This window comes from Artemia sp. Qi Xiang Cuo, chromosome 3, assembly GCF_049724085.1.
Source record: "Artemia sp. Qi Xiang Cuo chromosome 3, ASM4972408v1, whole genome shotgun sequence".
In the NCBI taxonomy this organism is placed as follows: domain Eukaryota; kingdom Metazoa; phylum Arthropoda; class Branchiopoda; order Anostraca; family Artemiidae; genus Artemia; species Artemia sp. Qi Xiang Cuo.
In genome coordinates, this window is record NC_142796.1 from 46,545,142 (window position 1) to 46,559,182 (window position 14,041).

The 14,041-nt window shown below is 36.3% G+C and overlaps 1 protein-coding gene across 1 annotated transcript in view; it reads right to left on the bottom strand.

The window, feature by feature from the left end:
* Nucleotides 1-5,931: 5,931 nt before the first annotated feature.
* The window catches only part of Trs23 (trafficking protein particle complex subunit 4-like protein Trs23), a 14,954-nt gene continuing 6,844 nt past the window's right edge, over nucleotides 5,932-14,041 (bottom strand). Inside the window, exon 3 of the mRNA XM_089086956.1 lies at nucleotides 5,932-6,201. Within this exon, the coding sequence (XP_088943082.1) occupies nucleotides 6,002-6,201 (200 nt within the window). The 3' untranslated portion in view covers nucleotides 5,932-6,001. The remainder of the gene's footprint in view (nucleotides 6,202-14,041) is intronic.

Genomic DNA, 14,041 nt, shown 5'->3' on the forward strand with positions numbered 1-14,041 from the left:
CCTTAAAGTAAAAAAAAAACGGGTAAACAAAAGTGAGTAAAAAAAAAAGTTTTTTGCCTATTTAAGTAAAAAAAAGTGAAAACATTTAAACACATTTTGTTTTTAGTAAAGCGCAAATTATGTTCTGGTCTTGAGATGACGTGGGGGTTTTTGCTCGTTTCCAGTTTAACTCCGCTATTTATTCTAATTTCTGTTCATTTTGAGTTTCATTTATTTATTGATAGTGATTTATGGTAGCTTTACGCTTGGATGATTACTTGACTTCATTTCTGCCTATTTTTGGCTTAATGGAGCTCTTTACTTTTCTTTGAAAAGCTTGTTTTGTGGGAAAAGTTTTTTTAGACAAATTTCTGTTCATTTTTTATTGACAAACTTACTATCATGAAAAAAAATATATTTTATAACTTTTCGTTTTTTTTTTTATAAGACACAAAAGTTTAGCATACTTGTGGGGTTTGAGATGCCCAATGTCCCTAAAGACATAGTTAATGGACCGTTCTACTATGCTGAAAAAAATAGTTGTCTCAAAATTTTTATTAGATGTGTTTGGGAAATAAATCGGTTCGAACAACGGGCTGATTGCCCTCCAATCTCATTTTACTCTTAGAAAGGACCCTAGAACTTTTAATTTTATATCGAATCAGCTTCTTTAAATGTTTCAATGATATTTCTAGCTATTATGGAGTGGTTCTGCCTATGATATTGCTTATATGCCTTTTTTAAAACCTGCATGTATACAGTTTTTTCTTTTAATTGGAACGCCCCCTAAACACTTCCTAGAAGATTCACCTAATACTCTAAGCGTCATTAGTTACAGTAACTGTAGTTGTAGTACTAAAAGTATATACATAGTGCCTTCTGGCTAGTTCAAAATCCTCCACAACTTACTGTTAAAGATCTAACTTAATAATATAAATTGCTTTTGAGATATTGCTTTATCACCTTTTTGAAAGTTCACATGCTCATAGTTTGTTTTGATTTAGTTCAAGGTCCGCCTAAGTATTTCTTATATTTGATTACTGAAGACATTGTTATATTGTCTTTGGACTATTGGCTACAAAATAGCTGTCTCATAATTTCGATCGAATGTGTTTGGGGAAAAGAGGATATTCAGGAGAGGGGGGACTATTTTCTCTCCATCACGCTTGACTCTTAAAATGGAACTAGAAGTATGCATTTCCAATCAAATGAGCTTCCTCAGAAGTTCATAACACCTCTTCTTAATGAAAACTTCACATCCCCCCGGGGCATAACTTAAAACCTGTATCCCCATACTTTGGGGAGTTGTGTCAACCCCAAAGGCCGAGTTATGAGATCTTTGGACTATTTTTGAACAAATAGCTATCTTAAAATGTCTATCGGATGCATTGGGGGCAAATATGACGTGGGGGGGGGGTATAGCTGCCCTCCGATAAATTTGACTCTTAAAAACAACCCTTCAACTTCTGATTTCCAATCCAATGACCCCCCTCCGAAGTTTATACGACCACCGTTTCCATAAAAACCTTAGATAACCTCAGGGCATACCTTACAACCCTTGCCCTGAGGACTGCGAGGGAGTTCTCATCCTCAAAGACATAATTTCTGGACTTTTAAACTACGTCGAACAAAATAACTATCTCAAAATTTTGACTGGAAGTATTTGGGGAAATGATGCGCGTGGAGGGATGGTTGCCCTCCAATCACTTTTGACTATTAAAGAAGGCACTAGCCTTTTCAATTACCAACCGTCTGAGCCCTTTTCGAAGTTTATACGACAACAAATGGCCATCTTAAAATTTCTATCAGATGTGTTTCTGGAAAATACTACGTGTGTGTGTGTGTGGGGGGGGGCTATTTGCCTTCTGATAACTTTGACTCTTAAAAAGAACGCTATAACTTCTGATTACCAATCCAATGAGCCCTCTTTGAAGTTTATACGACCACCATTTCTATAAAAACTTTATATGCCCCTAGGGCGTAACCTACAACCCTTGACATGAGGGCTATATGGGGGGGGGATTATCCTCAAAGACATAATTTATGGACCTTTCAACTACACTGAACAAAGTGGCTATCTCAAAAATTATGATTGAATGTGTTTGGGGAAATGATTGGTGTACGGGGGGGGGGGGCTGCATGATCTCCAATCACTTTTGAATGTTAAAAAGGCGAGTAGAACTTCTGACTACCAATCAAATGAGCCCCCTGTGAGGTTTGTGCGACCACCCTTTCTTTATCCCTTATGAAAACCTTATATCCCCACAGGGCATAACTTACAACCCTTGCTCTGAGGGTTGTGGGGGGGGGGGGTTGTCATTCTCAAAGTCAAAATTTCCGGACCTTAAAACTACACTGGACAAAATAGCACTGGAAATGCTGATTAGACCAGGTAAGCCCCCCCCCTAAAATTCAGTCTATGGGCGCCCATGGAGGCTTCCACCACTTACCTTCCGCACTAATGTATCGGTATTCATTTGAGATAGGCTAGGATACAAACTTACTTACTTCGGGGTTTTAAGAGCGTAATAGAAATGGCCAAGGAGTAGTTAATCAAGAAATTTAGACCGTGTAGTCCAGACGTTAGCTCTACATTTTCATTGTCCAGGAATTTCTTCTCTATCACAAAGAGTAGCTAGTAAAGCTATGGTTTCTTAGAATAGCTGTGCGGTTATCTAGCGGCCGTCATGTGACGAGCATCAAAATCTGCCGTCTTTGCGGTGACCAGCCTGTGGTTTCCCAGAAAGTGCTGTGACCGTATTCAATATGAGGTATGACTGGATTTTAGTATATAATGTAGTTGATTGACATTAAAAGTTCCATTGTTTAAATGGAACTCCTTTCTTTTTCTTCAACTGCATAGTTCTAATATACATACCTGATTTTTGGAGTGTTATCCCGATATTGTTCCACAAATTTCCCTTCAACTGGGCTTGTCTAAACTCTTTTGATTTGATTTTGGAAATATTTCCTGATTTTTGAAAAAATCAATTAATTGTTCATCCTTTTTGCTTGTTCAAGTCACTTTTCCATTCATCTTATCCACTCCACGTTTCATCTCACAACTAATCTTTTTTTGTTGTTGGATGGAAGCATGGGTTTTGGGTGTGTTGCTAAATGAAATTAATTGCTGATGGGAAGGGTTGCTGCGATCAGGAGCCAGGTAAGTGCTGCTTTCTTCTCTTTCTTCCTTTTCTTCTCTCTAAATTTTTGTCCCTTATTTAATGATACTATATATGTTCAAGGGGTTGATATACCCTCTAAGCGAAAGATTAAGGAGGGTTAAGTATATTTTTTTATAAACCCTGTAAATAATCTAATATAATCGTCGTTTTAGACAAAATGGTCACCGTTACACACGAAAAACGTTCCACAAATGTTTATCACAGCTACGACAGCCGTCATGCAACTGACAGCACCACTATTTGACGTTACAGAACACCTTACGTTCTCTACGAAGCCTACTCGGATGTTTTTTATAGAAAACATTTTGCAACGCTAGATTGCTAAGCAAGATTCCCCGCTTTTCTAGGAAACTATGGGTAAAACAAGAATTGTAAGACATTTCCTCTTCACCAGTGGGTCACATCCTTATTCTAATTCATCTACCTTTTTATTCGTTCCCTATGCATTTTAGGGTGCGAAAATTCATCTTCACGCAAATGGCTGCACAAAAATCATAAATAATACAATGACGTAGTTTGACAACTAATAGTAAAGAGTTTACCTGGTAATCATTCGATGTTGTTGCCGTCGTCAATAACGATGGGTGTCTTTTCACAGTTGAAAAAAGTGTGGGAGAATAGGAAGATAAGTTTGCGAACCATGATTAGAATATTGGAAGCTACAGTGATGACAGCAGTCAAGTATGGTTCTGAAACGTGGGCGCTCCGAGAAAAGGAAGAAAATTTTCTAGATTTTTTCCAGAGAAACTACCTACGGACTGTTTTGGGTACTTGACTAGCTGACCGCATCTCAAACAGTAGGCTGTGCGAAAAATGTGGTTTAATCCCGCTTTATAGGGCTATAATGAAAGAAAGGATGAGATAGCTAGGACATGTTCTACGGATGAAGGACGACAGATTGCCAAAGACTGTCATTGTTGGCCAACCGCCTAGGGCCAAACGAAAAGCAGTCTGTCATTCCCGAACTGGGTGGGAGGACGTCATAAGGAAAGTTTTAAGGGAAATAGTCTTCCGAGGGTGTAAAGAGGGAGGCTTTGAATAGATTGGGATGGAGGAGGAGCGTGCGTAGCTGTTTTGGTCTAAAATGGCTTGGCGCTGCAGTGAGTTGTTAGCAGTAGTAGTAGTAGTAGTCACATGAGTCTATAGCTAGCTTTTATACTGGGAGGCAAAGTTGTCTAGCCTTAGCTCGTTCATTCTATTGTTTGAGAACTAAAATCATTGATAAAGCTAGGTTTTATGTTTTTGGGCAAGGTAAAGCAGTAAACCCTTTTTTCGATTTTCGATGGATTGCCAAATGCAATGTTCAATCAATGGCGAACTCTTTTTTCGAGTTTTGAGGAACTGTCAAATGCAGCATTCAATCAATGGCAAAGAAGCAAAATCAATGTATCGCTCTCGCAACACATGTCCGCAAAACCAACCCAAGGTTGCTGCAACGCTTCATATCGCCCTAACAAAGCAAACCTACTTTGAGTTAAAAGGACAAATAGTCCTTGAGTTAAAGTGATTATAAACAGAAAAAAATATTTGAAAGATAAAAAAGCATTGCTGCTAAGGATTACGAAGTACGCCTTTATCATGGTTGTAACGTTTGCTGGAACCTGGTGAAGAGCATAGCAGGGCCCGTAGTAACCGAAATTTTCTAAATTTTTTTTTTTAAGAAATTGTTTAGTGATAAATATTTCTTGTGTCACATTATTTTGGAAATAAAAAAAACTTTTAAATTCAGATTCATTCTGAATTTTCATTGCGTCTTTTTCATTTCAAAACTTTCCTTTCATTCAAATTCGACTGTGTAGTAATTTGAACGAGGAGAAAGTTTTAAGAATCCCGAAAAAGAGCCAAATATCCCTAAACTATGACGCTAAATTGAAATAAAAAGTACATTATTAAAACTTCTGGTTGGAGTAATACAGTCTCCTACATTATGTAACAAGGAAAATAATATTTTGCATGCCTAGCCATGATATGTCTTCTTTATTTCCAGAGACAATCGTATCGAACCAATGATGGTAGAATATTGAGGGAGAGCTCATTTGACCGAAAATGAAAACAATAGTGCCCTTTTAAAAGAGTGAAATAGACCGCGCCTGATAAAAGTTCTTTTTTTGTCTTTTGATCCGCAAAGATTAATTTTGGCCCCAACGATAAAATGAAAAACAAACGTAAGCCGGGTGGAATTATAATTCGGTTTTTTTCTTTTTAATTTAACGTAAACATTCCACTTAAGATTCAGAATCGAATTCAAATAATGCAATGATAACAGTTTTGGAAGTTAGATTTACAAGAAATAGAAAGTGGTCCAAGCGATATATGAATAGAAAAAATTTAAACCGTCGCTCCTAAAAAAAAGAAAGAAAAAAAAAAGTAAGATTTGATTGTCGAAGGGTCCCCTTTTGGGGTCAATTAGTAAAGAGCGAACTGTTTTTACCCGGCCACCCTTTTCAAGAGTCTAAAGGGATTCGATGCTGAAGTGAGATGCAGTTTGTCACAACCACTGCGTGATAGGAAATAACTAAGTGGGGTAGTGTCGGCCTTGGGCTATTCCTAAGTTTTGTTTATGTTTGAAATTTCATAGAAAAATGATTTCATATCTCAATTAAAAACTAATGTAGAAAGGATAGAGTTCAAAGAATTCATACAAACACTCTAAATGAAAAAAATAACTTCATGGTTAGTCTCTAGAAACACGAGGCGAAACAGGTGTCAGTCTTCCGTTTTTTCCTTTTTATTACAAACATTCAGTTCAAGATTAATTTGAAATTCCATTGAATTTAATTAGAATCCTGGCGAAAATCCAGGAATAATTTCATTTTTTGTTTAACCAAAAAACACTTTTAGTTTGAAACACTGCCTAGTCGGTCCATTTGTTCTAAGACGCTATGTAAATGCATGTCAAATAGTTCACAGCGAATCGGCATGTCCATTGAATAGAAAGGATTTTTCAAAGCATAATCCGAGTACATTTCATAGATCTTCCGCAAAAGATTATCCACTCCAATAGCTCGGTGATCGGCAAGTATAATAAACTTAACCCCTAAAAAAGAATAATAATAATAAATTTATTATAAGCCGAATAAGGCCAAAAAACACAATATTCTACAGTTTGTTTTACAATGTCTAGAATAATAGAGAGACTGATAAATGAAAGAATGATTAATTTCCAAGAATCCAAGTCTTTTTTCGGTCTAACCAGTTCGGATTTAGGAAAGGAATGTCAACTGAGTGTAAGGAGGCCTTATTTTGTGTAAATTCCGTAACTCAATTTTATTAAAGCTTGGAATTCCCTTTCGCTTCATAGATCAGAAATATAGCGACAATTTCAAATTACCTTATTTTGTGTAAATTTCGTAGCTTAATTTTATTAAAGCTTGGAATTCTCTGTCCGATAATAGATAAGAAATAGAGTGAAAATTTCAAATTAGCTTGAATTTGAAATAACTTCTCCTCGCATAAATAGTCGTAAATATTTTAGTTACACTCTTTGTCCAAGAATAAAACGAACTTTGAACCCGTGATATGTTAAGACCTAATTTAGACCAGTTTTGCTAGTCATGGAAAGACTGGAAAGAAACTACTTTTAACAAAATGTGGTTGATTGGCTAGAAGGGAGAGAAGGTCGCTAAACGGATCAAGTAGCAAAAAGAATATAACTTATGGAAGAGAGACAAATCGGGGTAGTTTTGCCTCGGAAACATGGGAGTCTTTTTGGAGCAAACAAAATGTAAGTGTTTTACTTTGTAATTACGAGAAGCTACCACTGTCTGTCTGAAATTCTCCTTGGGGATAAAAGTTTGAAGATACAGGTTAAAATAAGAAGAAAACCTCTAAAAGGCCTTCTGCAACTTGAAAATAACTTTAATACGTATATAAGAGAAATTTAAGCTTTGAGTATTTCCACCTAGACAAGGCTTGAGCCATTTGGACAAAACAGCATTTTAAGGTTAGAATAAGCCAAATTAAATTTCTTCCCAGAAATTTAAGCTTTAAATAACTGAGGGTTTAAAGAGGAAAGGAAACCTTAACCAAGAGGAGAAAGCTAGGAGAGCCATTTGTGCTTCCCCTTGTCAGCCTAGAGTCCCTTGAGGCTTAGCTTGACTTTATAAAGACCTTATATCCAAAAATTGGAATTATCGGACAATAACAGTAATTACCACCCCCCCCCCTTTGTGCAATCTTCAGACGTTTATACGAAGAGGAACATAGTTCGCTTTTTAATCATTCTTTCATGTTGTTAACCCTGTACTGCATGTTTATACAAAGGTGACCTTAATGTTTATAAAGGTGGTTAGGGAAGAAGGGGAACAATATTATCAGAGTAAGAATTTCCAAACCTTTATGTCCAGATATTTTCAATTAAGCTTTCCCTGCTAAAGTTAAAGCTTAATAAAGGTCCAAACAATACACAGCCCTTTCCAAGAAATAATAAAAGAATCTCTTGGTTTTGGTTAATGAAAATTTGAATTAAAAGCAAGTACGGTTATTCTTAGCTTAGCTCAACAATAGGTTGAACTAAAGGATTTTAATAACCCAGAACTCAAGCCTTGACTAGCTGTTCAAGTGTAACCCTTTTAAGTAGAAACGTTCGTTAGCTTAGGATTAACTTAATCTTTTTCTTTTCGGTAAACATTGGTGGATTTGAACAAGTAGATAATTAGACCTAGACCTAGAAAAGGTTTGAAAATATTCAACATAAACTGAATTAGAATATTTTTCTTTTTATCTTCTTTTGTAAATAAAATCAGTTGTCACTGAATTCTGAGTACCGATTTCTTACCCAACGCCTCAGTTTGTATCACGCTACCAAATTTATTAGCCCTGCTAGTAGGGGCAACCTTACATGAGCAAGCAGTAATCTTCTTGACGACAAAATTTTTTTTCTTGACGAAGAAATTTTAGTAAAGAAGTTAGATAACTGTGGTATCCGTGGAAAATTTTTGGAACTTATTAGATTATTCCTGAGTGAACGTATGCAGATTGTGCAAATTGAAATTGAGACCTCTAGCTCGCAGAGAGTGAAGGCTGGCGTTCCTCAAGGGTCAGTTTTGGGACCTCTTTTATTTTGATTTATATCAATGATATTTGCTGGTGCATTGAAGATATAACGATTTCGGATGAAGAGGATCGCGGACCCAGAACTATAATTCCTAGCTTTGCTGACGATACACATTTTACATTTGCTGCGAGTACGGAAAGTGAACTTCTACTAATTCTGAAAAAGAGAATGGAACAAATAGAAAAATAGATGAGAGTTAATAAACTTAAATTAAACCATAAGAAAAGTCAATTTGTGATTTACGGGAGAAGCGTAAATTACTACCCCTGGATTGAGAAACTAGGACTTGATGGGAAGGCTATAGAAAGTTTTAGAGCAGTAAAGTTTCTTGGAGTGATAGCCGATGAGTGCTTGAGTTTCAAAGACCATATTAATCAAATTGCAACTAAGGTTGCCCGAAATTTGGGAATTATACGGAAGCTAAAGCGTACTTTCCAAAGACCGGTTCTCAGAATGCTTTATTTCTCACTTATTTATCCGTATTTGATTATTGTATATTGGTTTGGTCTTCAACGTTTGTGGGTCATTTATCGCAAATTAGAGTATTACAGAATAAAGCTGTAAGAGTACTTACCGGAGATGATAAGCGTTCCTCGGTTAGAGCAAGGTATGCTGAACTACACATTGTTCCATTTTTTGGATTGATTAAGTTTTGTAATGCTCTTTTTATGTTTAAACATTGGAATAAAATGCTACCAATTTGCTTTCAAGATTTTTTTTTTATGCCTGTTTCTACTGTACATTTTTATAGTTTAAGACAATCGAATGAATTTAGACCCCCTAAGCCTGTGACAACTAGGTCAATGTTTTCTATCTGCCATGTTAGCCCTCGTGCTTGGAATAGTCTGCCAGATGAGATCAAGAAGGTGGCCGATGTCTCTAAATTTAGAAGTCTGTTAAAAGAACATCGTTGTAGGGTATATGGAGGTGAGTCTGTCAGTTCTCCGGTCTCTTTTGCCTTTAATTTGTAATTTTTTTTTGGATTTTTGTGTTTGGTTGATGGATAGAGAAGGACAAGGTCAAACATGTTGAATGCTGAGAAAATGTTGGTAAGGAGTAGGGGTGGCATAGTCGCTTATTAGTGATTTTTATATGATATTTCTTTTTTGTTGTTTTAAGGCCTAGCGATCTCTTGTACAAGCTTATCTTCTGGATATTGTTATTTTTTGGTTGATGAATAAACCCTAATTTAACTTAAAAAAAGATATCGCAACTTAAAATAATCTTCTTTCCCCTTCCCCCCAAAGAAACAAAAGTTCAAAATAAAGAACAAACTTGAATTACTCTCGTTTTTTTCACTTCATTAATCAAAGGCAACGCTATAGCGTTACCTGTGGTAAAGGCCATAAGGCTTCAATGTTTTGTTATTTATTTTTTTTAAGCGGCACCTCATATGGAAGTGGTGGTTGTATAAATTTCGGATGAGGCGCATTAGATTGGAAATCGGAAGTTCTAGTAACCTTTCTAAGAGTTAAAAATGACCGGACGGGACTACTCCCCATGCCATCTTTTCATCAGATCAAAATTTTTAGACAACTGTTTTGTTCAAAACAGTCCAAATATCAGACGATAAAACTCCGAGGTCGACACAACGCCCCACAGCCCAAGGGCAAGTGTTGTAAGGTATGCCCCGGGATAATATAAGGTTTTTATGGAAGGGGTGGTCGTATGAACTTAGGAGAAGGTTCGTTTGATTGGAAATTGGAAGCTTTAGTTTCCCTTTTTAGAAGGTTCATTTGATTGGAAATTGGAAGCTTTAGTTTCCCTTTTAAGAGTCAAAAATGATCAGAAAAACTATAACTCAGGGGTTGACATATCCCCCACAGGCCCGCGGCAAAGGCTGCAACTTATGAAAGTTGTCCATTGCTAACATACAAGGTTTTTGTGGAAGGTGTGGTTCCAAGTCCGTATCCAGGGGGGCTAGGGGGTTCAACCCCCTTCTCAGAAATGTTTGTCCGACTCGGGAAAACTTAACAAAAATGAAAATAAACCAATATTTGATGCTTTTTTGATAACCCCACTCCCCCCAAAAAAATCCTTTTGACCCCCCCGCCCCTAATGAAAAAAAAAATCCTGGATACGCCCCTGGGTGATCGTATTAGCTTCGGAGGGGGTTCATCCGATTGGGAATTGAAATTTGTTGTTCCATTTTTAAAGAGTGATCAAAACTGATCGTTTTCAGCAAAGCGCAAATGACTTAGTAGGCTTTAGACTTTTACAGTTAGAGAAGGGGACGTAGCAAAACTCTTGTTTGTAGTGATTTTTGTTTGTTTTGGTCTTGATTTGTATATTCAATTTAAGTTTTATGCGTTTTAAGATTTATGTATTTATTTATGTTAGCACCTGTTGTATGTTTGTTTGCTATGATTGTTTATTTAATTTTTTGGGTTTTGGGTTTCATTTATGCTTTAATGATAATTTCTGTCCATTTTGAGTTGAATTAGAATAGGAATTTACTTCTGCTGATCTTAAGTTTAATATGGTCTTTACTTTTCTTTGAAATATTTCTTTTACGAGAAGTTTTTTATTATTATAAAAACATTTAATTAAAGACCAAGACTTAAAAAATTGCTGCTGGTGTAGGAGATGAACCCAAGATTCTTCAGTGACTAGCTGAGGCTGTTAACCCGGACCAACAGGCATTACTAGAAACTTTTTCATAGGCCTGGTGGTCTAGAGGCATAATTCTCGCTCGGGTGTGAGAGGTCCTGGGTTCAATTTTCGGTCAGGCATTGTAAGACCTATGGCCCCCGGTCTTTTACAAAAGTACATATCTATTTTATGAGCCATCCTAGCCCAGTTGTTGGCAAACTGGACTCGCAATCCTATGTATTTTGGGAAACGGGGTCGTCTTGGTTTCGCTAATCTCATGTCCTGGCTTGGGATGAGGTCAGTAGTGTGACTCTGCAAGCTCGGTCACCGGGGATGTAGAAACAGTGGGACTTTGAGTCGCTACAGATCTAATAAATTTGAATATTAACACAGAAAATGTTTTATGCGTTATATATATATATATATATATATATATATATATATATATATATATATATATATATATATATATATATATGTATATATATATATATTTTCAAGATTCAACAACTTTACTAAAAATGATTCCTGCCGGCTTGACGACCGGTTACAAATAAAGCACATATATGCTAGAAAAACGCAACCAGTACAAATTTACTAAATTATAAAACTAACCAAATCATCACTGAAATAAACACAAACAAAGAACAATAAAAAAAGAGATAATAATAATAATTACTGAATAATAAATTATATAAAAAAAAAAATAAATAAATAAAAAATAAAAAAATAATATAATAAAACGCATATATTAATAACAGAAAAAAAAACAAAATTACTTAATTTGTCCTCTCTCGTCTTCCAGCCCCACACTCACCAACCATCCGCAAGGAGATGCTTCTTTAACTGCTTTTGAAATTGCGGGACACTTTCCGATTCCTGAATTGAGTCTGAAAAAGTATTCTAGACCACCGGACCCGAGTGCCTTGTCACATGGCTAGAACGAACCGTACTTCTTGGCTCACTTACCAGGTCTCCAGTATTTCTCGTAACATATCCATGATGAAATGAGTTAAAACGAAAAAAATTACTAAAAACATCAGTCGCTAAACCATTCAAACTATGAAACACAAAAATACCAATCTGAAAATCTCCACTCTGACCTACATTCAAAATCCTAAGTTTCCTAAAAATCGACTCTGTACTTAAAACTCTTGTATCATACTTGCCAATTAATCTCATTGCTTTATTTTGCTGAATCTGCACTCGTTTAAAATTGCACGTAAAATTACTAGCCCAAATAATACATCCATAATTTATATACGGTGCAATCAAAGAATGGTATAACAGAACTAAAATGTGAGAAGGTAAAAAATGTTGAAACTGTCTTAAAATCCCAAGGCCACGGGCTACCTTACACGCATCCACATCACCGTGTCTTCTCCAGCTGAGTTTCTGATTGAGAATGAATCCTAGGTAACGCACTTCCTCAACCCGCTTTAGTACATCAACATTTATTACTATTTCACTGGGAAGATTTAGAGATACACCAGTCCGACTAATCATAATATAGTTACTCTTTGCCGCGTTAATGCTAAGTAAGCTAATGCCTACAAAGTCACTCAACCCTTGCAGAGCTCTGTTTGTTTTCTGGACAATTCTTCAAGAGTCTTCGCTGCCACAACAAGTGCTGTATCGTCGGCGAAAGATGTCATAGACGCACCGGGAATATAAAACCACAAACTGTCAATATACACTAAATACAACAGGGGTCCTAAGACGGAACCCTGCGAACTCCACAAGAAACAGGGAAAAACTTAGAAAACTTCTCCCCTAGATTTACCCTAACTGACCTACCATTTAAATACGAACTAAACCAATCCAAACATCTCCCTTTTACACCCAAATCCCTTAATCTATCCAATAAAATACTAAAATCAACGGTATCAAACGCTTTTTAAAATCTATACAGATACCAATACAATATTCGCCCTTTACAAAGCTAAATTAACACTTTCTAAAAGATGTTGTACAGCATGCGAAGTCAAATGGCTTAAAAAAAACTCCACGTTGTACCGTGAGTAATATGTGATATATTTAAAATACAAAAAAATAACATTCTTTCTTTCTAAAGGTAATTCCGACATAAATTAAAATTCCTCTAATTAAGTTTAAATCTCGTTTCAAAAAGAAAAATTCTTAATCAGCAAAAAGAGAAACTACAGTTTAGCCTCACGATGCTAGACGGTTTTAAATTTCGCTAAGATATTTGGCAATAAAAAAAAACTACTTGATACATAGCTTACAGGAAGCTTAAGTTATGAATGTTTAATCATCAAAAATATTTAAAACAAATTATTGGACGGTCAGTGAGCATAATGGAGTGGGTTTGCGAACATAAGAACAAGGTAGCGGCCCCCTCCACAGGACTTGGGTCAATCATGAAAAAGCTAGTAGAGCGCAGAAGCTGTATTTGTGTGATATAGTGAAAAAAAGTGTTTTTCGAGGCATTCGTGGATCAGAATTATTAGCATTGGCATTCGCATGCATTCGTTTGTCAGAATTATTATTGGACATTCATTTGTCAGAATTGTCATTATGCAGTAATTGTAGGGATTTGGTCATTGTTATCTCTGCCCTATTGTTCTCAATTGAAGCGAAGCACTGTTGTACGCCTAAATGTAAGTCTCAATAAAACTATTGCTTTTCTATTTGTGTTGTTTTATTTATAAGTCTGTATCTAATCGCATAGCAGGTAACTAGTTCGTATGTCTCCATTGGTAACGCTCCCAGGAATCTGATTTCTACATAACATTAGAGGTAATTAACAAGAAGATAACTCAAGGAAGTGAGGTTACGCTCCCGGATTGATAGATGGAGAATTTCTAACCTACAATAATTACGCATTTCATTTTCTCACGTTCAGCAAGTTGCGCGGTCACCCATTCATCTATTCACCCCCCCCATTACAGCCGGTGCAGCCCTCAACGGCGCGAGATAAGCTGTAACAGCTCGGATGATGCAATCGTAAAATTCCCCGGCGGAACCTATGCTTTTCTTATTATTTTTATAGCTTGCTTAGCCTATTACTTAGCTGAAGAAAAATTCGCCTGGCAGAACAGAAAAATTCACCCGGCAGAACTGGCACTTCTCGTATTCACCCGGCAGACTTCTCGTATTTCCCCGGCGGAAATAGCGCGGTCATAAACTTGGAGAAAAACATGCGAACTAGTTATGCTACAAACTTAGTAATTTAAATTTAAATCATTGGAGATACAGATTTATAAGA